We start from the raw sequence: 21,716 nt of genomic DNA, 5'->3' as shown, positions 1-21,716 counted from the left end.
ACATGGCAGGAAAGAGTCATTAGGAGACAGGTGGGGACGCAGTGCCACCGTTTATTTGGAGAATGGAAGGGGAATGGAGATACTGCCCCACTGACTAGACAGGCCATGGGTGCTGATATGCCTGCATTGCTGTGTCTGTGGTCACCAAGTTACCAGAGCTGGCAGTGGCTGGAGGGGTTCATGAGGGTGCCACGCGGACAACGGAAATGTCTGGCAAAGTCTGGGGTGTTGCTGAGGGGTCCGTGGACTCGAAGGCTGGGAGGGCTGTGAGTGTCCTGGGAGTGCTCAGCGCTGGGTTCCCTACACATCACCTGAGGAGGAAGAGAGGCCAGGCTCAGGGAGGGTGAGGAGCAGAGAATCCTTTAATCACTTTTCCAATATTGGGGACTGAAGCCAGGGGTGCTCTGCCACAGAGCTACAGTCCAGCCCTTTTCAGTTTTTAAATTTTGAGACAGGGTCTTGCTAAGTTTCTGAAGCTGGCCTCAAACTTGCAATCCTCCTGCCTCAGCCTCCCAAGTCACTAGGATTAAAGGTGTGCCTGAGCAGATCAGGTTCTTATAGGGCTATCAGAGCAAGGCTGGGATGAGAGGGTCACCAGGAGTAGCAGGCAAAGAGTGGAGCAGGATTCACAAGTTCAAGGGCCATACAGAGTGCATGCCATTGGTACATCATTTCATCTGGCACTAGCAGAATGGAGGAGGGCCCAGGCTCTGTTATGACATTTGTGAAGAACCAGTAGGCAGAGTCTAAAAATGGAACAGCTCTGTGAGGGACTCCTTAAGCATATTGAGGAACTGGGGACAGAGCCTATTGGGGGGGGGGCACAAGTGCTCAAGGAGGTCATGTCAAACTGGGACCACTCCTGGGGTGAGGTCTCTGAGGAGGAACACTACACACAGCCAGCTTGTGGCAGGCTCATTTTTAAGGGGTCTGTATTTCTGGCATACAAGATAAGAAAATGTTGGACTCATCTCATGGAGGGACCTAGTAGTAGAATTTTTTCTTCTGTTTGAGAAGGGCAAGGGTTGCTGAATTTGGTGGAAGAATTTTGTAGTAATCTGGAAGGTGATTCCAAGGGAACAAGTGAGAAAGGATGACAGCAGGGACGTCTGTGGCAGTGAGTCAGGGGTATCTGAAGAGGGTGTGTCATAGAGATAATGTCTTTGAATATTAGTAATAGGGTGCTTATCTGATACGAAGCAAGTAACAGAAGGCAGGGGCAGCTGCCTACCTGGGCATAGCTTCTGAAGAAGAGCTGGTGGGGGTTGAGGTCCAAGTTGGGCAGCTTGGTCTCCCCACGGTTCTGTAAGAGGCTCTTGCTGTATGCCTAGATTTGGGGATAGGACGAAGAGTTGGCTTTATGCTTGAGACCCATGTCCATTTGGAAGCTTGATGCCTTTTAGGCAGTACCGCAGACAAACTCATGGACCTTCGTCCCCTGTTCTGAACTGACGACGTTGGTCCGAGCCAAAAGAAAGAATATCTTCCGGGAGACTGATAGATATCTTAGAAAGTGGGAGGGGGGAAATCTATAAGGGATGACGGGGGTGGGTGTCCTCAAGTTGCCAACTGCTCACTGGGGATCCAAAGGCACAAAAAAATACGCAACTAGGTTTGCATGAGAGAAGGTGGAAGGAAAACTGGAGGACAGGGCTTTTGGTCTGCTGGTGAAAACAGGTCACGGCCGCTGACCTACCTGGAACGCAATGGCCAGCCCACCCACGTCTGCGGCGTTCTCCAGGAGAGTGCTGGAGCCACTGAAGGAGGTTCCACTGGGCAATGGCAAAGCAGCATAATGGCGCTCCAGGCACAGGAGTGCCTCTTGTAGGGCCCGGGTGTCACAGTCTGGGCAGCCCCCAGGGAGCACTGTTGAAAACAGAGCAAAAGAATGACAAGGCAAAGGACAGGGGTTGTGCCACAGAAGGTTCTGGCTCCCAGAAACATTGGAACGTTTCTAGGATTGTCCCACCTGGAGCCCCTGAATAACCTTCCTTTCCCCTCCAGGACGCCTTCGAGGTCTGCCCATGGGTTCCTGTGGCCCCACATCCCGATGGCCCCTGTTACCCACACAGCTGGTAGAAGACGTGCAACAGCTCATGGGCCATGATGCTTCCAGCAGCACCAAAGTTCACGGCTCTAGGGAGACAAGAGCTTGTCTTACCTCCAGAACCCTGCAACACTTTCTACCCTGATTCCCCAGCCACAGATCTTATCCACCATAACGACTGTCAATCTCTCTTGGGAAACTCCCGGCCCACCCTCACAGAAGGGCCCTTACCTAGGGTAGTCGGGGTGGAAGAATGGAGGTTGGAGGAGTCCAGCTGGGAAGACCACCTCATGGTCAGGTATTGAATAGTAAGCATTGACGCCCCAGGGGGACACCAGCCATCTGCGGGGAAAGCACACGGGAACACAGCTCCTTCATTTACTGCCCTCAAGGCATCCTCAGTCCCTCCAGCCAGTATCACCGTTCCCAGTGCCTCCCCCGAGCCTCCAGATTCCTTTCCTACTAATTACAGATGGCTTATCTCGGGTGGCGCATCCCTATCTTCTCTGTCCCTGTACCTGTGGCGAGGGAGAGGCTGCAAGAAGCTCCAGACCTTTCTAGCCCGGAGGGATCGGACACAGCTCAGAACAGACTGCAGGAAGTTGGGTCCAAGTTGTATCTGGCAAGGAGGCAAGAGGTGACTTGGGTACACAGAGACACACACAGAGACACACACAGAGACACACAGAGAGACACACACAGAGACACACACAGATGGACCCTGGTGTTTGCCAACGAGCACATTTAACCCCAGCGGGTGCTCCCTCGCATGCAAACACCCCCAAGTCAGTGGAGACCACCACCACTGTGCCACCACCACATGGTGCAGACAGGCCCCACGTGCACCAGCACGCACTGAAACAGGCAAGTCGCAGAACACACGCACGGGTGTGTGCACACAAGCATCACAGCCCGAATGGTTTGTTTTTCTGCTGGCGAGACCCAGCCAGCACCGGGGCAAGGAAGGGTGGGTCTTCACCCAGGGAAAATGGATGATCTGGAAAAGACTCGGCTGAGTCAGGGAGGTGAGCTGGAAGGGGCGGGGACCCACATCACTGTATTCTTGTCTGGCCAGCTCCCGCTTCAGGGCCCAGTCAGGGGCCCCCATCGTCACCTGCAGTTGGGTTACCTGGGGAGAGACATGAAAGGTGGTAAGGACCTTACCTTCCCTGAGTCTCAGAGCCTGTGACACTGTCACCAGGTGTGCGTGCAGCACAGTGGCATCCGGACTTCCCGCCTGCCCGCGTGCCTTTGGCTTTCCCCTGACCACTGTCTCTTGGCCTGCCCGCTGAGCATTCCCACACTGGCCTGCACTCCTGGCCTTACCCTATTCTGGACCTCTTTTCGGGTCTCTTCCCTTATCCAGGGGAGTCTTCTGAGGCGTGTGACAAGGGCATCCTTGATCTCAGTGAATAACTCCATGGCCTGTGGGGATGAGGGTGGGGGACAGGGAAACAGGACCAGGATCAGTCTCAGCTCTGGCTCTGCCATGTCACTGACCTTCAGAGGGGCCTTGGTCCTGGGGGCGCTGCCTGGGTTGGAGGAGCCACCAGAGAAGGAAGAAGAGCTCAGAAAGACGAAGGGAAGGGCTGTTTCCCAGGGTGCTACAAAATCCAGGGCCAAAAAGGCTGTGCCAAGCAAAGAGGGGAAGTGGGAGCCGGCCACCCCAAGGTCAACCAGGAAGAAGGAGATTTGAGCTGGCCAGGCCCTGACACCAGGAGCCAAGGGAGAGGAGGGTTGTCATCTCCTCTGCTCTTGGGGCGCTTGGCCTCCCACCCTCTCTCTCTCTCTTCATCTCCCTGAGCTCTTCCAGCTTCCGGAAGGTGGGACTCTCCCAGCCTCCAGGATCTGCAGGTGTAGTTGCTGCTCTCCAGCCTTCCAGCTTCCTGTGTGCACCCTTCCTCGGGGGAAGACAGCAACAGATGGGAGCCTGGGCGCTGGCATCAGGCTGCCCGAGTTCAACCCTGACTCTGCTCTTTGGTAGCTGTGTGACCTTGACCAAGTCATTGAGCCTTTCCGAGCCTCAGGTCCTGCTCCTATAAAATCAGGATGACACCTAGACGTTATAAAGTCTCAGGTGAAGTGCTTCCAAGAGTCCCCAGCATGTGACAGACACTCACCAAGTGTTCTGAGGTTATTTATTTTACTCAAGGTGACGTCACCTTAGGTTCATGTCATGTCATGTGTTGCTCTAAGATCTTAGATCAGCAGGGAGGAGCCTTCAAGGTTGCAGAGTTCAATTTTTCTCATTTTATGGTTGAAGGAACACGAGACCAAGAAGGTCGGGTGACATGTCCAAATTAGGGCATGTTGTGGCTACTTTGTGTCCCAGAGCTGAGCTGGGCTTCCCCAGGGGGTGGAGAGGCCTCTGGGCTCCCCCTGTGCACTGCACACGGCTGAGAAGCGGGCAGCCATGGGGCGCAGGTGGGAAGGGGGTGGGCGCCGCGGGGAGAGCCCTCACATACAGCGCTTCGGATGCCAGGGCCGAACGCCTCATGCACAAACAGGGCCGCCAGGGTGGGCTCGAAGAAAGTGCCCGCTTCCTCCACACATTTCGCCCATCGTGGGTGGTCTGGCTGCAGGGACGAAGCTGGAGTTAGTCTGAGACTCTATCCTCACCGTTTTCCCAGGACGATCTTCTCTAGACCTTCACCCACAGCTGGCTCCCTCACTGGAGTTCCTGATTTATCTCCCTTTATTACCCCTTCTGGCCATACACAGCTACTCCGCATAAAAGGGGCTTGCGTCCTCTGCGACTAGTCTCGTGAGCCTGGTTAAACAAATTGCCTATTAATTTGAAAGCGAGGCCCCTGGCAGGCATCACTCTGGAGGAATTAAAGGCTCCTGGGACAGGAAGGACAAAAAGCTGAGCCTCTTACTTTAATAGATCCATTACCCTGACTCCCACCCCACCCACCACACACATGGCCCTGGGTTCCCAGTAATGACTCCAACTCCACACTTCTTTGCTCAAAATGGACATTAAAGACAGTGATCCCTTTCTCTACCATCACCCAGGCCGGCTCTCTAAGTGTGCATATCATATTGTGGGACCTTAAGTTATAGACAAGAAAATCCTCAGTGAAAGTGGGCATTGCGTGCTAGGAGAAGCAAGAGAAAAGAAAGACTAAGTGATAATTCACGTATGTAGAAAACTCCGTCAAATCAGGGAAAGAAAACAGGATGAGAATAGCAAAGCTTTAACTTCAGAGGTACAGAAAATTTAGCAGCTCCAGAGAACCAGTGAGTGATGTGTTCTAAAATCATGACCCAAAGAATAAAAAAAAGAAAAACAAAAACCAAGAGAAACATGCTGGGGGAGATTTCAGAGAAAGGATTGGATGACTGAAAAGTTGACCAAGAGGTCACCCCAAAGAGGACACGAGATGGATGCAGAAACACATTCGAGGAGCCAGAGGAAAGAATTCAGGTAGCTGGCCTAGGGGAGCTGAGCTGGAACCTACAAAAACCAGCTACTATGCTGATTTGGGTTAGAAGAGATGAAGCCAGCAATTTTATTCCTGTAACTTTTCCCTCCCAAAGATCCGCTTGCCAGGAAGGCAGGAAAGCTGCCGCTGATGCTTTCAACATGGGCTGGGCTGCTCCACCGTTTGGAGATGGGGCCCCAGGGGCACCCCACTAGAAGAAATGGAAAGGCAGGTCATTACAGCAGTGGGTGGAGAGGAAGCTCCTGGGCCTGCCTGTTGGGCAGTTCATCATCCAGAAGGTTGCTCCAGGCTTGGAGGCCCACATCTGTGTGATCTGCACCTTAAAGTCTGTGCACGTCTCTTCTCGTGAGAAGAAGTGGCTCAGACTCTTTCTACGGTGTGCAGGTTGAAGCTCTGCAATATCAATGTGAAAAGCAAATGGAAATCTGCCCCTGACTACAAAGACTGGGTCAAGTGGAAGCTCTGCAGACGCCTTCAGCTTCCTTCCTGCTCCAGACAGACCCAGCTCTGCCAAGACCTCTTCCTTGACTGTGGCTGCACCTGGGGCAGCAACAAGAGCGTCAGGGGGACCCGTTTGAGCTTGGTGGTGTGGATCTGCCTGCCGTCTTCACACCTCCTGCTGATCCCCTTCACTGGTGCCCTGCCATGTCTCCAATGCCCTGTGCAATGGGACCTAGCTACTCGAATACAGACACCATTCACACTATGACCCCAGCCGTCACTCAGGAGGAAAATGCAAGAGTAAGCCACAATAATTGCCGACAGAAAAAGACATAGAATGAAAAGGAAAAAAAAAGTCTGTAAAATATATAAATGGAAGAAACTCTTTAAACACAAGCTCAGTGGATTAATTTTAGGGCACTGAAAAAATTGTATCTATCACCTCTGAACCATGAATAATAATATTTAAGAAATGACAGAACTCAGGAAAAATTCCAAGAGTCTGGAGGGAAGCAAAACCTTGGATAATTTTCAATAGGGGTAAAGTAGAATTTAAAGATTACAGCCCAGTTGAGAATCTTCAATGTTAATTTCTGAGCAAAATTCTAGAATGAATCATTAAAGGAATTGTTTTAGAGAACTCTGAAAGTAATATGTAACTATTAAGGATCAAGGAGAGATCACAGAGGACAGATAATACCAAAATAATAAAAATTTATCTGGTTAAAAGGCTCATTAAACTGGGTATAAGACCAAGCAGGAGCCACAAACTCAAATAGGGGTCAAGCAGCAACATACCAGGGAGCCACAGTCCAGCATCAGAAGCTCAGAGCATGGCGGGCTGTAGCATCCCCGACAGAGTGCACCCAGCCGAACTGAGCTGCATTTTTCAGGTAGAGTCAAACATTGTCACCCGAGAAGGCTGCCCTGTGCTGCCAAGTGCTGCCAAGCTTTGCACCCAAGCATGCACCCACACACAAGTTGGAAATCTGAATATTGGCACATCATTTCCCAGTTTTTGAATAGTGGCAATTAATTCAAAGTCATAAATTACTCTGAAAATCAACAAAACAAATCTATAGACTAAAGGCTCACCACCATCTACTCCTGAACAGTATCCAGCATTTACCAAGCATGGTTGTTAACTTAGACCCCTGTGCTTTGGTTGCACGTTGGTGTAAAAATGAGAGTAATGCCTGTTCTACCTTCCTCTCAGATTGGAGGATCAGGTAAAATAATACCTTCAAAATACTCCGCATATTCTAAATTTCACTAGAATTCCATTAGCATTACTCGGTTTTTTTTTTTTTTTTTTTTTTTTTTTTTTCAGTACTGTGGGTTAAACCCAGGGGTGCTCTACCTACCACTGAATCACACCTTCAACATTTTTTTTTTTTCTTTTGGTACCAGGGATTGAACCCAGGGGCACTTAACTACTGGGCCACATCCCCAGCCCTTTCTTATACTTTATTTAGAAACAGGGTCTCGCTAAGTTGCCAAGGACCTCTCTAAATTGCTGAGGCTGGCTTTGAACTCACGATTCTCCTGCCTCAGCCTCCCAAGCAGCTAGGATTACAGGCACATGCCACCAGGCCTGGCCAGCCTTTTTTATTTCTTATTTTGAAACAGTGTCTTCCCAAGTTGCCCAGACTGTGCAATGCCCAAATTCACCATCCTCCTGCCTCAGCCTCCAGAGATTATAGGCGTGCATCCCACGCCTGGCTTGTTCCTCTGTCTGTTCTATTGTCACTCTGTTGGCGTTATTTTGACTTAAGGACAGCCTCAGGCAGAACCACAAATCAAGTCCTAGTCCTAAGAAATTCGATAAAGAAATCAATGCTGAATGATGGTGCAAGGTGAACGGTCTCTCCTCTGGCTGGAGCGTAACTAAACATGGTCGATGGATGACTTGGGGATCCTATGACCTCTCCTGACCTTCCCAGGGAGACTCGCAACTGCTGCCCACCTCGCATCACTTTCTTCTTCTGCCGTTCTGCTCTTCTCCCTAACATCACCCAGCATTGTTTGGTGGTGGTGGTTATTGTTTTCTTCCTCCACTAGAACGTAAATGCCTGCAAGCAGGAATACTTGTCTGTTTTGTTTCTGTATCCCAAGTGTCCAGAGAAGTGTCTGGCACATCGAAGCTGCTCAATAAATATTCGTTGCATAAATGAATGGATGACTCTACAGCTAAGTCATCAATAACCTGGCCCAAAGTGCCCCCTGCTTCAGGACCTAGCAGTAGTCTGAGGAAGACACACTGAATAAAATTGCAAACAACCCAAGAATGTAAAGGGTAGGTCATAGAATGGGTTGTTCAAACAAAGATTCAAATGATTGAAAACATAAATTGGGATGTTTGATTGAATCTAAATACTTCACATTTAACAGGTATGAATATGATATCCTGGTCTTTTTTGTTTTGTTTTTGTTTGTTTCTTACTTTCCAAAACATTTTCATTGATGACATATTCAAAATTAACCAACAAAGATGGTCAGACGATGAAAGTCAGCCATCTTTTAGAATTAGGACTATTGAAATTAGAATTCCTTAGGACCCTTGGGTAGAACTCTGAATTTTGGTCATATCAAAGCCAAAACCTTGGTTTTGTCCTTGTCCCCAATTTTTTTCTTACATCATGTGAGTCAGGACATCCCATTACTTACCTTAAATATGTCCTATTAAAACAAAACCCACAAATCCCTCTGGATATCCTACCTCATGCAGAGAAAAGCCAAAGCCTTCACAGTGACCTGTCAGACGTTGTGGGGTCCTCTCCTCGCCTCTCTCATTTCCAACTCACTGTTCTCCTGTTCCCTCTGTTTCAGTCGCCCTGATTCAGCTTTCTGGTCTCAAACACCCACATCCTGCTGCAGCAGTAGCACTGGACACAGCCTTGTGGGCAGAGCCACCAGCCTGCTGCAAGAGCTGTCCTGACCAGGTGAGCGCTCTTTCTTTGCTGTAAAACCTCCTTCTGGTCTCTAGACATTGCTTCAGTCCTACTGAAAAGAGATCCCACTGACATTCCAACCTGCCACCATGGTACCTTCTTGGGAGCCCCCAGAATCTATTATTTAAACCAAAGTTTTCTAGTAACGCAACTAGTCCCTTTCCACTACAAGGACAGAGTTAAGCAGTTGTAAAACAAACCATATGAAATGCAAAGCCAAAATTATTTACTACCTTGCCCTTTATATAAAGGTTTGCTAACCCACTGGTGGTAGATCTGGACTTTTTCTCAATCCCTCATGATATGTGACTAAAACCATTACCTCACATCTACTTTGGAGTCTCTTCCTTCACTTAGGAATGATGGTCTCAGGGAAGTTACTTGGCCTTTCTCTGCCAATTTTTTGCATCTACAAAATGGGGATCGAAAACCTCGGAGTGGGAGGATTAAATAATACAATCTATGCTACATGCACATCTATGCTCAGTGCCTGACAGACAGCAGCTACTCAATGTTTGTTGGTGACATGGTGATTATTATGTCGTGTTTTGTACTGTTGTTCCAGGAAGGTGAAGTAGTTTCCCCAAGGTCACATCACTATTTGTCAGCAGAGGTTGGCTCAGCTTTTCAGCCTAAGGACAAATATGTACCCTAAAAGAAAGGATAGTGATTTCAGGGTTTGTAAGTCTTCTACATTCTTTAAGCATGAGTCTCAGGTTGGCACTCCTGCACCCTTCAAGACATGACATCAGCCCATGGGGCTGGCATTTACAGAAAGCTATTGTTTCCAGGAATTTTGTAGTAAAGCCCACAAAGAGGAGCTGGGGTTCCGTTCTGCTTCAGTTCAATCAAGAGAGATGCTGGGCAAGAGTTTCTTTGGAATTTGCCCCCCTGCATGAAGGGCCTAAGAAGGAATGTTCTATTGCACTCAGACCCAGAAGCCAGATGGCTGGGGCTCAAGTTCTTGCTCTAACAACTCACAAGCTATATTACTATGGTCAAATTCCCTAACAGGTGTACATCCATTTCCCCATCTTGAAACAAAGATAAAATGATAGCCATGGTATCGCAGAGAATATTGAGGATTAAATTAGCTACTAGACAAAGGTTTTAGGAAAACATCTAGCACATTATAAACTCTCAGTAAACAGTAACTAGCTGGGCATGGTGGCTCATGTCTATAATCCCAGCAACTGGGGAGGATGAAGCAGGAGGATCAGGAGTTCAAAGCCAGCCTCCGCAATGGTGAGGTGCTAAGCAATTCAGTGAGATCCTGTCCCTAAATAAAATACAAAATAGGACTGGGGATGTGGCTCAGTGGTTGAGTGCCCCTGAGTTCAATCCCCAGTACCAAAAAAAAAAAAAAAAAAAAAAAAAAAAAGCAATAACTATATTCTTGTCTCTGGATACATTTCCCATCTTTGAATTCCATAGATATTTCAGGTTTCTCTAAAGCAGAGAAATGGTCCACAAATTATTAAGGAAAAAATAATTTTCAAGGTGAAACTGGCCTTCGCTGAGGTTGGAATGTATTCAGGATAGTAGAAATCTCCACTTTCATTTGGATGTATATGATCCAGAATTCCAAGGTTCTCAGTTAAAAAAGAAAAAAACAAGTGCACATCTTCACTAATCAGTAGAGTCTGACTAGTGAAGCATATTTCCTACATCGACCCCTCTTCAGAGATATTAGGAATATATACCACTAAGTCCACATATGACCCAATGAATCCTACTGGATCAGAGATGAATTCTTGGTGAAGCACATTTGAACATAAAACATGGAAACACCTAGTCAGAGGGAAGTCCACTGCTTGTCTTGTCTATCATCCCAGTGAATCCTAAATGCTAGATCCAGGTCCTCCAATCACAGAGCTCAAGATAACTGAGCAAACAGTTAAAGGGTGATGAGAAATTGTCAAGAGCAGTCCTTGATAATGTCAGTGTTATATTTAAGCTCTAGAACTCAGCAAAAGGCCAGAGAGGTGGCCAGGAAATATGTGTCTGAAGATCTGGTATCTGCTAGTTTGCTTCTTGATTGTCTTTACTTCTTGTCTCTGATTTCCCAACCTGCCTGCTTCCATGGAACGCCTAGACATGGAGGGGCTTCCGCTCCCATGGCACCTTTCCCTTGAAGAGATACGCCATTATTCACCCCCATCTGGAAAATACATGGCTTCCTCTCCTCACCAAGGGTGGTCGCTCTGTCAGCTCCCGCAGTTTCTGTCTCAGCTCCCTGCGTGCCTCACGGAATTTACTGTCCAGGGCTGGAGAAAGGGTCCCCACCAGCCCCAAGATCATGTGGCTCTGCAGAAAATCCCTAGGAAGACAAAAGAGACCTCATATAAACCCTAGGCTTGGGGGAATGTTTCAGAAAAAAAGACTTTCCTTGTGGAAGCCACCTCAGTATTCCAGGGACAGGGCCTTCTGTGTATTTATAGAGAATAACTGTCACAGCATGCACACAAGTCAAGAGGAGTCTTTCTTGATGAGGGTTGAGGAATGATAAGGAACTGGATAAAGAGGCAGCCTTCTCAAGTCACAGGGAGAAGGCTGCATTCAACAAACATGTTCATCTATTTCCACAACCAAGGAACCTCAGCTCATCTGAGGATGCATCTTCTAAGCACAACCAAGCACAGCTCTGCCCAGCTGGCAGCTCTCTTAGCAGGTACACCATGTGAACTGCTGGTGCCCACATGGGAGTTTGTTTCCTCCCTCAAAGGGGATTGCTAGATGCTGCTGTCCTGAGCACTCTTCAGAAGGGTCCTGAGTCCAAGTCCCTGGAGGGGAGCTACTACCTTTGGGTAGCAGCTGCTTAGTCATCAGGGAAGGCAGCAAGTCCAACATGGAGTCACACTCCCAAGTCCCCACCATCCTTGACTTCCTAATCATAGCAGAATTTGTCTTGGAAATTCTTTCCCAATGGGACTTAGATCTGCTCACCACAGCTGGGAAGTGTCCCCTCCCCTGGTTTCTTCCTCCAGCACATCCCAGGTTGCTCCCAGCTGTCCCCACTGGCTGGTCCTTCCAGCATCTCCTCTGATGCAGCCTCTTTATGGGCTGAAGTTTTTCTCCCTCAAGCAGACCCCTGGGTCCTTCATTTCTTGGATATTCCTTCTTCATGCTCTCAAGTCTTACATACTTCTTGTTCCCTCCATTCGCTCTTGTGCCATCCACCCCACACCTTCACTGTCCCCTCTTGGAAGTTCTCTCTCACCTACAATGTCCTAGGTCCTTGGAACCTAAGGACCCTCAGACTCAGTTTTCATTCCTCTCCAATCCCCCCTGGGGCAAACCTGTGCTTCAGCAGCATTTCTTCTATCAGTTGTGACATATTTCTCAAATAGTCCAGGTCTTGGACCACAAGGGGCTGGGAAGGGCTCAGGGACATCGGCGTGAACGTGGCTTGCAAGCAGGACAACCAGTCGATGGCAGGTGCCATTTCCTTAGAGAAAGAACACAAAACTGAGGGTGAGGGGAATGAAGGAAGCAGGGGAGGAAGGGAAAGTGCTTCTCCTTGGGTTCATAAGGGAGCAAGGAGTGGGAGTGTTGGGGAGAAATTGGAGCCAGAGAACATTAGGGATAGAAAGGAGTCGAGGACACCAGGAGGAAGAAGATAGACTATATTAAAAAAAAAAAAAAAAAAACTTGGGAAAGAGATTGTCATGCCCACAGTCCTCTGCCCCCAAGTTCTAGGCACCTGAAGTTGGTTAATAGTGACCATATGGAAGAGCTTGTCCCGTGCCTCCCGCTGCTCCAGGGGACTCAGAAACTGGAACAACTGCGAGGTAATGGTGATGGACAAGGACGCGTGTTGCTGCACCTTGATTGGGTCTCCTCCCAGCAAAGTTCCCAGGCGATTTAGGTAAGTCAGGTATTCCCGCACGATCTGGAGGAAGACAACCTTGGTCAGAGGCACCAGAGGTCTCCGCCTTTCTCCAGATCTGAGGGTAGGGTTTTTTCCACGCACCATCTTACCTGGGCATAGATCTTCTGTTCCTGCTCTTGCTTGAGGGGAATGTCAAACTCTGGCTGGTCTATCTGGACACAAGAGAGACTGGAGAGAAATGGGGAGCATGGCGGATGGAGAGGGCAGGTGTGGGAAGGTAGAGGAGGCACCACCAAAGATGGGTTGGGGACATGGGAATAAAGAGTCTACAAAGAAAAAGCTCCATTATAAAGAAGGGGAGAGATTGGGGGCAAGAGGAATGGGTGAAGGTCCAAGCATGAAAATGCGAGCAGATGTTGGAATTACAACTAGTGTGGGGATGCTCAGTGAGAAAGAAGCATAATAATCAACATCTTGGATGGAACTGTTCCTTGTGCCAGAGTTAGGTATGGGATAAGGCAGGTGAGACACCCACCATTGGTGCAATAATTAGGAGTAGCCACAATGCAGAAAACAGGATACATATTTTAATAAATATTTTTCAAAAATCTAAATTAATGCAAAAATCCATGATGAATAATAACATATCAAAACTTTGCTTATCATTATTTTACCATAAATTCCACAATGCATTTTAATCTACTTTTAAAATTATAAGTATTTTCAACAAGGTCCTCAATAGAATTTTTTGTCTCATTTTGGGAAGAACAAACATAATTTCCCCCCCAAAATTCACAATGAACAAAAATTTGAAATTTGGTTCATAATATATTTCTGCATTGATTTGGGGTTTTTTAAGAATATTAAAATCCTAATTATCTTGATATTTAGTTTGGGGGTAACTCTTAAATTTTTCACCCAGGAAAGTGCCCCAATTCCCCTTCGGTCTAGCCCTGGTTTGCCCTTGGTTCCAAAGACCTTTGCTTCCCCACTTTCTTTTTTCTCCTCAATGTCTATTTCTCACTCCCAACTGAAGCTATATACTTCTCCTCTAGCACAAAAAAATCTTTCACTTGACCCTTTTGTAACATCTTGTGCTCTAAGTTTAGAGAAAAGGCATCTAAGCCATTGTTCCAACTTCCTTACTCTTCTTCTAAGCTCCATATAAACTGTGTTCATTTTTTTTCAAACTGTGTTCATTTCTACAACTGTTTTGCAACTATCTCCAGGTCTCCACTGGCATCTTTCCATTCTTTATGGAAAGGAAAGAAATCTGGAAACCTCTGGAATCAACATGACCCTTTCTAGAAGTTCTACATTTTCCGTGGTGGCCCCACATACGCTGGTCTAACTCCCACCTTCCTGACTGTTCTACTCTTCTGTGACTCCCTTCTGAGTCAGTCTCTCATGGGTACTCCCTCTGTGGTGCTTCTCCCTTCCTACTCTATTCCCAAGGGCCCACAGGACTCAAAACAATGGGGTCATTGGTAATGCCTCCATTGTCTTCCTTTTCATTCGGTCACCAAGTCCTCTGGAAATACCTCAGGCCATCGCCACCGGATGAAGTTGCCTATATCCTCATGCCTGGCTCTTCCTTTCCATTCTTCTAGCATTTCAGGACCTCATGGTGCTCATTTAGATTCCTAACAGTTCTCTGGTAGACCTCTGAGACTGCTGCCTCTCAAACTCTACACACAACTATCATAAAATTAGAAAGGCCTCAGTAGCTTTGCTCTTCTTGTTGGCGTTCCTAGTAAATCAATAGTTAGCATCTCTGCCTGGCTTCCTTGGCCATAATAACCAGGCCAAACTTCACAACTGGTCTTCCTTTTCCTCCTTCAGTCCCCCACCCTAATTCCAGACCAGTCTTCTCACTGACCCCATGGAAGAGCCTCAGTGCTCCCAGTTCTTCCCTTGGCTCAGAAGCTTCCAGCAGCCTTGCAATGCCTTTCAGCTTCACCTGCATCTGCACAGATCGACCACGCTTCAAGTCTCAGCTCACATTCTCTGCTCTGAGTCTTTCCCTAACCCACTCGGATCTTTACAAATCCTCAAAGGCCACACCAGTTCAACTCCTGTGTACACACTTTAAAATTGAACTTTGAATACCTCATACTGATTATCAGGTCTTCTTGAATGTTCGTCTTCATAATGCCATGGAACTTTTTGAGAACAGGGGCAAAATGTATAGTCTGGCATTAACTACCACAATAGTGATGATTCCACTCTTTATTTATTTACTTGCTCAACAAACACCTGGTAAAGACCTCCAACTACCCACATAAATACAGTTCTCATATTAGACAAAGGTGCCAAAAACATACAGTGGAGAAAAGATGGTCTCTTCAACAAATGGTGCTAGGAAAACTGGAAATCCATATGCAGCAAAATGAAATTAAACCCCTATCTCTCACCCTGCACAAAACTCAACTCAAAATGGATCACAGACCTAGGAATTAGACCAGAGACCCTGCACCTAATAGAAGACAAAGTAGGTCCAAATCTTCATCATGTTGACTTAGGATCAGACTTCCTTAACATGACTCCCAAAGCACAAGAAGTAAAAGCAGGAATCAATAATTGGGATAGATTCAAACTAAAATACTTTTTCTCAGCAAAGGAAACAATCAACAGTGTGAACAGAGAGCCTACAGAGTGGGAGAAAATCTTTGCTACACACACTTCAGATAAAGCACTCATCTCCAGAATCTATAAAGAACTCAAAAAACTTTACACCAAGAATACAAATAACCCAATCAATAAATGGACTAAGGAAATGAGCAGACACTTCACAGAAGAAGATCTATAAGCAATCAACAGATATATAAAAAAATGTTCAACATCTCTACTAATAAGAGAAATGCAAATCAAAACTACTCTAAGATTTCACCTCACACCAATGTCTATTATCAAGAGTACAAGCAACAATAGGTGTCGCGAATTGGTGCAGCCACTCTGGAAAGCAGTGCAGAGATTCCTTAGAAAACTCAGAATGGAGTCACCATTTGACCCAACTATCCCACTCCTTGGCCTATACCCATAGGACTTAAAATCAGCATACTACAGTGATGCAGCTACATCAATGTTTATAGCAGCTCAATTCACAATAGCTAAATTGTGGACTAACCTAGAATCCCTTCAATAGATGAATGGATAAAGAAACTGTGGTATATATACACAATGGAATATTATTCAGCCATAAAGAAGAATAAAATTATGATATTTGCAGGTAAATGGATGGAGTTGGAGAATATCATGCTAAGTGAAATAAGCCAATCCCAAAAACCAAAGGCTGAATGATTTCTCTGATAAGTGGATGATGGTACATAATGGGGGTCAGGGGGAGGAGGAGGTAAGGGAAGAATGGAAGAAGGATGGATTTTGTAGAGGGAAATGAGGAGTGGGGAGGGGGTGGGGGGAAGGAAATAATAGAATGAGACAAACATCATTACCTTATGTACATGTATGAATATGCAAATGGTATGACTCTACTTTGTGTACAACTAGAGAAAAAATAGTTATACCCCATTTGTGTATAATGAATCAAAAATTTTTTAACAAGTGAAAAAGAAAAAGACATCCAACTGCCTGATGAGGAGGAACTCTTGCTGCCTGTTAGGGGGAGGCCCCAAATCTTCAATTTAGAGTGTTAAGTGCTTAGTGCATGAGGACATGGCAGGACAGAAGGACTTCACCTAATTTATAGCCAGGGTGTCAATGAAGACTTTCTGGAAAAGATACTCAGAGTCAACATTTGAAAACATATGAGAATTCTCTAGGCTGGGTGTGGAAGATTGTAGGCAAAAGGAGCAGAGTATGTAAAGAAAGAAGAAGCATTCTTAGAGCTACACGTGAGTCAGCAGAGGTTAGGGCATGAGGGGAGAAAGAATGTGGCAGGAGATAAGGTTGGAGAAGTGTGTAGGGGTCAGATCACAAGACTCGCAATGCTTTGCTAAGGATTAGGGACCAGATCTTGATGATCTGGTGAGCCATTAAAATGGGAGGCATTTAAACAGAAACAATAGCATAGTTAACTCTTAGTTTAGAAAGGCCCTTCAGGCAAAAATGAAGAGTAAATAAGAAAAGGGCAAAGCTGGAGCTGGGAAGACTAGTTAAGAGGTTGAGAGAAATCCAGATTAGCAATAAGGAAGGCTGGAACTATTCCAGTCTTCCCAGAACTGACTCTGGGAAGAGTCTGTTGTTCCTTCTTCCACCCTGACCTAGTGTCCCTGGCTCTCATAGCAACAATGTGCTCTTGATATAGGGAAGTTTGAACATCTGTTCTGTCTCCCCAGCCTGTAGTCTTCCTCTAAGAGATGACAGCCTAGAGTTCGAGCCAGGCCCAACTGCAGCTATTTTTTTGCCAGTGCAGCTCTCACCTGGATGACTGGTGTGTGTGGAGAGGCAGGATGAGGTCGCAGGTAGGCTTTGAAGAATGGAAAGTGACCATACTGACTCATCAGAAGTCTCAGAGTTTGGTTAAAGTCAAAGGAAGTCCAGTTACCAGAGATGTGCCAGCCTCCAAGCTAGAAAGAGAAAAAGGAAAAAGGACAGGGATCTATAAGACCTCTGTCCATTGTCTTGATTTTCCCTTCCTCTCATAGCTCTGTCTCCTGACTTCTGAGCCCTTTGATCCCCCTAGGGCTCCATATCTATCCTTCCTCTCTACTCTTACCCTAGATCCTGATTCTTCATAGGGCACTACCATTTCCATCTCCATCTCCCTCCTAGAACTTGGGAATCCCTAGGAAAGAGACCCAGATTCTAGAAAAAAAAATGGTAGCCCCAAGCATACATTGGTCTTATGGGTTCTATGTTCAGAAAAGTCAATGTCCCAATTTTTCTCACCTCCTCAATGACTTGTGTGAGGGGACCAGCTCCTGCTGCTTCAATGGCATCTGTGTCCATGCAGGAGTGATAGAATTGGAAGGCTTTCTCCTCCCCAGAGCCTTGGTGCCAGGACTCAGGATCCTCTAAAAAGCAAGAATGGAAGAATTAAAGGGGTAGAGTCTAGTGTGGAAACAGAGAAGGTGAGAGACAAAGCACTTAAAGGAAAGAAAGGGAACTTATGGGACAGAGAGAAAGAGGAGGAATCATGTTGAGGAAAATGGAAAGAGCACCTAATTTGAAATGGATCAACGTGATGGAAGCAGAAGAGCAGAGAGGCTGCAGACAAGAAGATGAGGAAGAAAATAAAGGAAATGTGGAAAGTAAAACAAGGAGGAACAAAGGAAGAGGAGAGGAGTCCTCTGTGAGCTACGATTAAAGGAGAATGGACAGAAATGGAAGGCAGAAGAGACAGGGACAAAATCAGGAACCAGAGGACTTGAGGGATTGTATGGAAGAAAGCTCATGGAAAGGCTCGCCCAGAGAAGGACGCAAGGACTCGCTTCGTTCAGACTCTCCTCACCTCTTGATCTCAGGAAACAAACAATCCAAACATCACAGTGATTCAAACACACGTCTATCCGAATCATCAGCCCACTGATACCTAGAATTCTCCTTTCATGTCCCTGATATGATATGTCTTCATCCCATGTGAGCAACAGAATTTTTCCTGAGCATGGTATTTATTTTCATTTCTGTGCCTTAACTGAAAGTTCTCCTCTACCAAAACAAAACCTACCTCCCACTCTTTTCTCATAAAAGTTGGGGGGAGAGGTTCCATTTTCAATTTATCCTGTCAGCACATTCTCCAGGTCTCCCTGGATTGGAAATTCTTGCCTACCTTATGTGTGCTTATTCCTAAATCCTTCACTGCCATCCACCAACTTCCTGGGAACTCCTTTCCACCTCTTGGATGGCCTCAGTTCTTCCTCTTGGTTTTCTTCTCAGTCTTGGCAGTTGTTTATTCTTCTGCATAACCTCCATCTTCAGGAATGTTCTTTACCTGCATTTCGGTTGTCTCTCCTCTTCCTCGGGCAGATTCTTTGTGCTTCCTCATTCTTTTTCTTACACACCACCAGTATTCAAAGCCCCTCTCACCCCACTATTGTGCCTCTTTCCTTCCATTACCATGTCCTATCGCCCATCCCCATTAGCCCTTGTTCCATTTCAACTTGCCATGGCCCAAGGTTTCAGGGGAGAAGCCAGAGGTCACTGTGAGGGAACTTGGGAAGAGGTGGGAAGGAGAAGGTAATGTTGACAAGGAGACACTAGAAGACCAGGTTTAAAGTCTAGAAAATGAGAGCAAAGCAGAGAAGAATTGAAGTGCAGGATGTCTTCAAGTGAGGCAGGTGGAAGAAGATCCCATGCATAGGATAGGAATTAAAAATGGGGGCAAATAACAAAGATTATGGAACCTGTTAAAAGGGAGAACTTGAAAAGAATGCAGCAAGCATAAATAAGTGGAAAAGGAAAGAGGATGGGAACATGGAGAGGGACCAGAAGAGACAGAAGAAGGGAGGGAGGGAGAGATCTGATGTGAAAGCGAAGTGGTAGAGAAGCAAACCAAGCAATTCCTCTGAGGATGGCGCAAACCAGTTGTCCCACTGTTATGCGGAGTTTGGGGCGGTCATGGTGTCCTAGGCTCAGTCATCTACTTGCCCAGAGAATCTTCCAGCCTGTTTCCTCACCTAGTAGTCTCTTCAGGCGCTTCTTGTTCTCCTTTGCAAGAGCCTGAAAAGAATTACTGATCCTTTTGGCCCTTTCACAGGCAAAGCTGAAGAAGTCAGTGCAGGGGGCTTCACTGGTATTCCCAGAGGCCTGGTATTGAGCCAGGAGATCCAAACACACGGGTGTCTCACAGGGGCCTGTGGGGAACAGCTCAGAGCTAGGAGAGAAGAGGGAAAGGGATGAGGGCTCCCCCAAGGGGCTGGCCAAGGAATCCCCAGTGAGGATCCAAGGGGAGGATCACCTGGGAAACAAGGGTGGGAAGAACACGGTCTGACTGGTAGCAGGGCACGGGATCCAGGGATGCACCGGAATGCAAGGGTCAGGGTGAGCGGCTGGTAAGTCAAAGGGCAGGAGCCTCGGGAGCAAGGACGGGGCCCACGACCCAGGGACAGCTGCCTAGGTTGGGAGTGTCCCAAAATCTTGCTTACGAGGACCACAGTTCCGGAAGATGTAAACCCAAAGCACAGAAGAACCAAGGAGCAGGCTGAAAAGGGAGACAGCCAACAGCACCCGCCTGGTCAGTGACCAGTCTCTGCTCCATTCAGTGGGCAGCCCCTCTTCTGGAGAGCTCTGTGGGAGGAGCCAGGAGGTAAAAAACACAACATGGAGGGGTTTTGAGAGAGGAACAGAAAAGGGGCAGGGGAGGGGACAGAGAGGGAATAAGTTAGTGCTAGGGCCCCTTGGCACAGAGGTAATTCTGCTGATTCTTCCAGACCCAGCCCTCTCCAGACACTGGAGGATGAGAAGGCACAGGATGTCACCTGTCCCGGGTGAGGATCCAGCGAGGAGTGTTTGTGGGACTTTAGAGCTGGAGGGACTGACTCCAGTGCCACCGAGGAAGTCACTTACCTCCTGGCTCCAGGGAGGCCCTGTGCCACTGGCCTGGCTCTGTCCCCTCGGTTCTTGCCCATTTTTGTCTCCACCCTCCTGACGAGAGGAGATGAGGAAGGAAGAGGAGAAAGAAGCTAGTTCAGAAATGGGGGCGCAGTACAGACAGTCTTGCCAGGCCATTCACACTCCCCTGCCCAACCTTCCCCACGGATGTATTTTCATCTCAAAGTAGTGAGTGTCCCCAGACGGGCCTCAGGGTGACCCTCTCCCCTCTTCGCCCCTTCCTCTCCCACCGCCTCCCTGCTCTGCCCCTTCCTCTTCCGGAAGCCTCTTATTCTCTGCTCCATAGCGGGGGACAGGGCATTCTCAGAGAGCCACCCCCAACCCCAGGCGGCTGGCCACAGAAGGAGACCCTTCTCCAGGGCACTTGCCATCTGTCTGTCCTCTCCGGCTCCCAGAGTCCTTCCTGATTCTGAGGACTGGGATGGCAGGAAATGGCCTCCCTCCTGCCCCTGCCCCCCGTCTGTGGCCCTGAAAGAAAGAGCACTTCTGCCACTCTGCCCCTGTCCCCAAACGCACACGATGGGCCTCCGGGTGGAGCCTGTTTATCAGCAGAGAGACACTCAAGCCTCTCCTGCTTTATCTCAGTTTCTCAGGGGAGAAGAGGGAGGAGTCTTCACCAGGCAAGAAATCTTGCCCTTGGTCTGCTCCTCTTATCCTGCTCTGTGGCTTTGTTCATGAAGTTCCTTTCTTTCTAGAATATTCTTTCTCCTCCTTTTTCTTCCCTGATTGAATCTCTTGTGTTCTTTAATTCACAGGTCGAATGCCACCTTACCCAGCAGGCCTCTCAGCTCCAAGCCTATTCACTCTGTCCCCAAGCATGCTTAATTGGTTTTCTAGGTGTTCCATAGCCTTGCTGGTTGTAGGCAGAGTTGTGCATTAAAAAGATCACCCAGCTAGGAGACCCTAATCTGCTAATTATTAGCTCTGCAACAATAAACAAACCACTTAAACTCTCGGGCTGGTAAGCAAGTTTTGTCATCTGGAAAATGAAGGTAATGTTTTCCTATGCCTACCTCACAAGGCCTCACACCTGCTACTTAGGAATGAGACTCTACAGAGCCCCTATCTTTCTTCTGCCTTCTTCTGCACCTGTGATTTGCATCTTCCTGACCCAGTTAATTTAAGAAATGTTTCATGACAGGTACGGTATCCCTTTTTCTTTCACATGCACCCAAAATGCTTTAAAAATGTTCGTAGGAATGATTGGAATTCCACGTCAGAAACTCTCTTTCCTGCATCATACTGAGCTGTGGCCTGCAGTCTCGGTACAGCAAGCACATTTCCAGGAAGAGTTTCCTTGTGTCCTCATCCTAGGCAGAAAGGAATTGATTAGGATAGTCAAGTTAATGCCGTCCTGAAATACTGACAGGAGCAGCAGCACTATGCTAGGACCAGGGTGCATTTCCTGGGATGGAGCTAGGTACAAAATGGTGGTTCCATAGTTGGAGAAGTAAAGCTGCCCGGTCAATTGGGGTCATATTGTGGAA

General features: G+C 47.3%; 1 protein-coding gene across 1 annotated transcript; it reads right to left on the bottom strand.

Moving 5' to 3' along the window:
- Positions 1-125: 125 nt before the first annotated feature.
- On the bottom strand, positions 126-20,513 carry KEL (Kell metallo-endopeptidase (Kell blood group); the record flags this gene model as incomplete). Its single annotated transcript, XM_079152659.1, has 19 exons — positions 126-311; positions 1,232-1,327; positions 1,697-1,866; positions 2,069-2,136; positions 2,279-2,389; positions 2,566-2,666; positions 3,099-3,176; positions 3,374-3,472; positions 4,513-4,623; positions 11,079-11,208; positions 12,188-12,336; positions 12,592-12,780; positions 12,870-12,932; positions 17,100-17,246; positions 17,569-17,693; positions 19,296-19,472; positions 19,764-19,905; positions 20,185-20,262; positions 20,460-20,513. The coding sequence occupies 19 exons, from the start codon at positions 20,511-20,513 to the stop codon at positions 150-152; spliced, it is 2,250 nt and encodes a 749-aa protein (XP_079008785.1). The 3' UTR covers positions 126-149.
- Positions 20,514-21,716: the final 1,203 nt, after the last annotated feature.

Source organism: Sciurus vulgaris (assembly GCF_902686455.1).
Source record: "Sciurus vulgaris genome assembly, chromosome: 8".
NCBI lineage: Eukaryota > Metazoa > Chordata > Mammalia > Rodentia > Sciuridae > Sciurus > Sciurus vulgaris.
The sequence above is the reverse complement of the archived record's forward strand: the minus strand, read 5'-3'. Positions and strand labels throughout refer to the sequence as shown.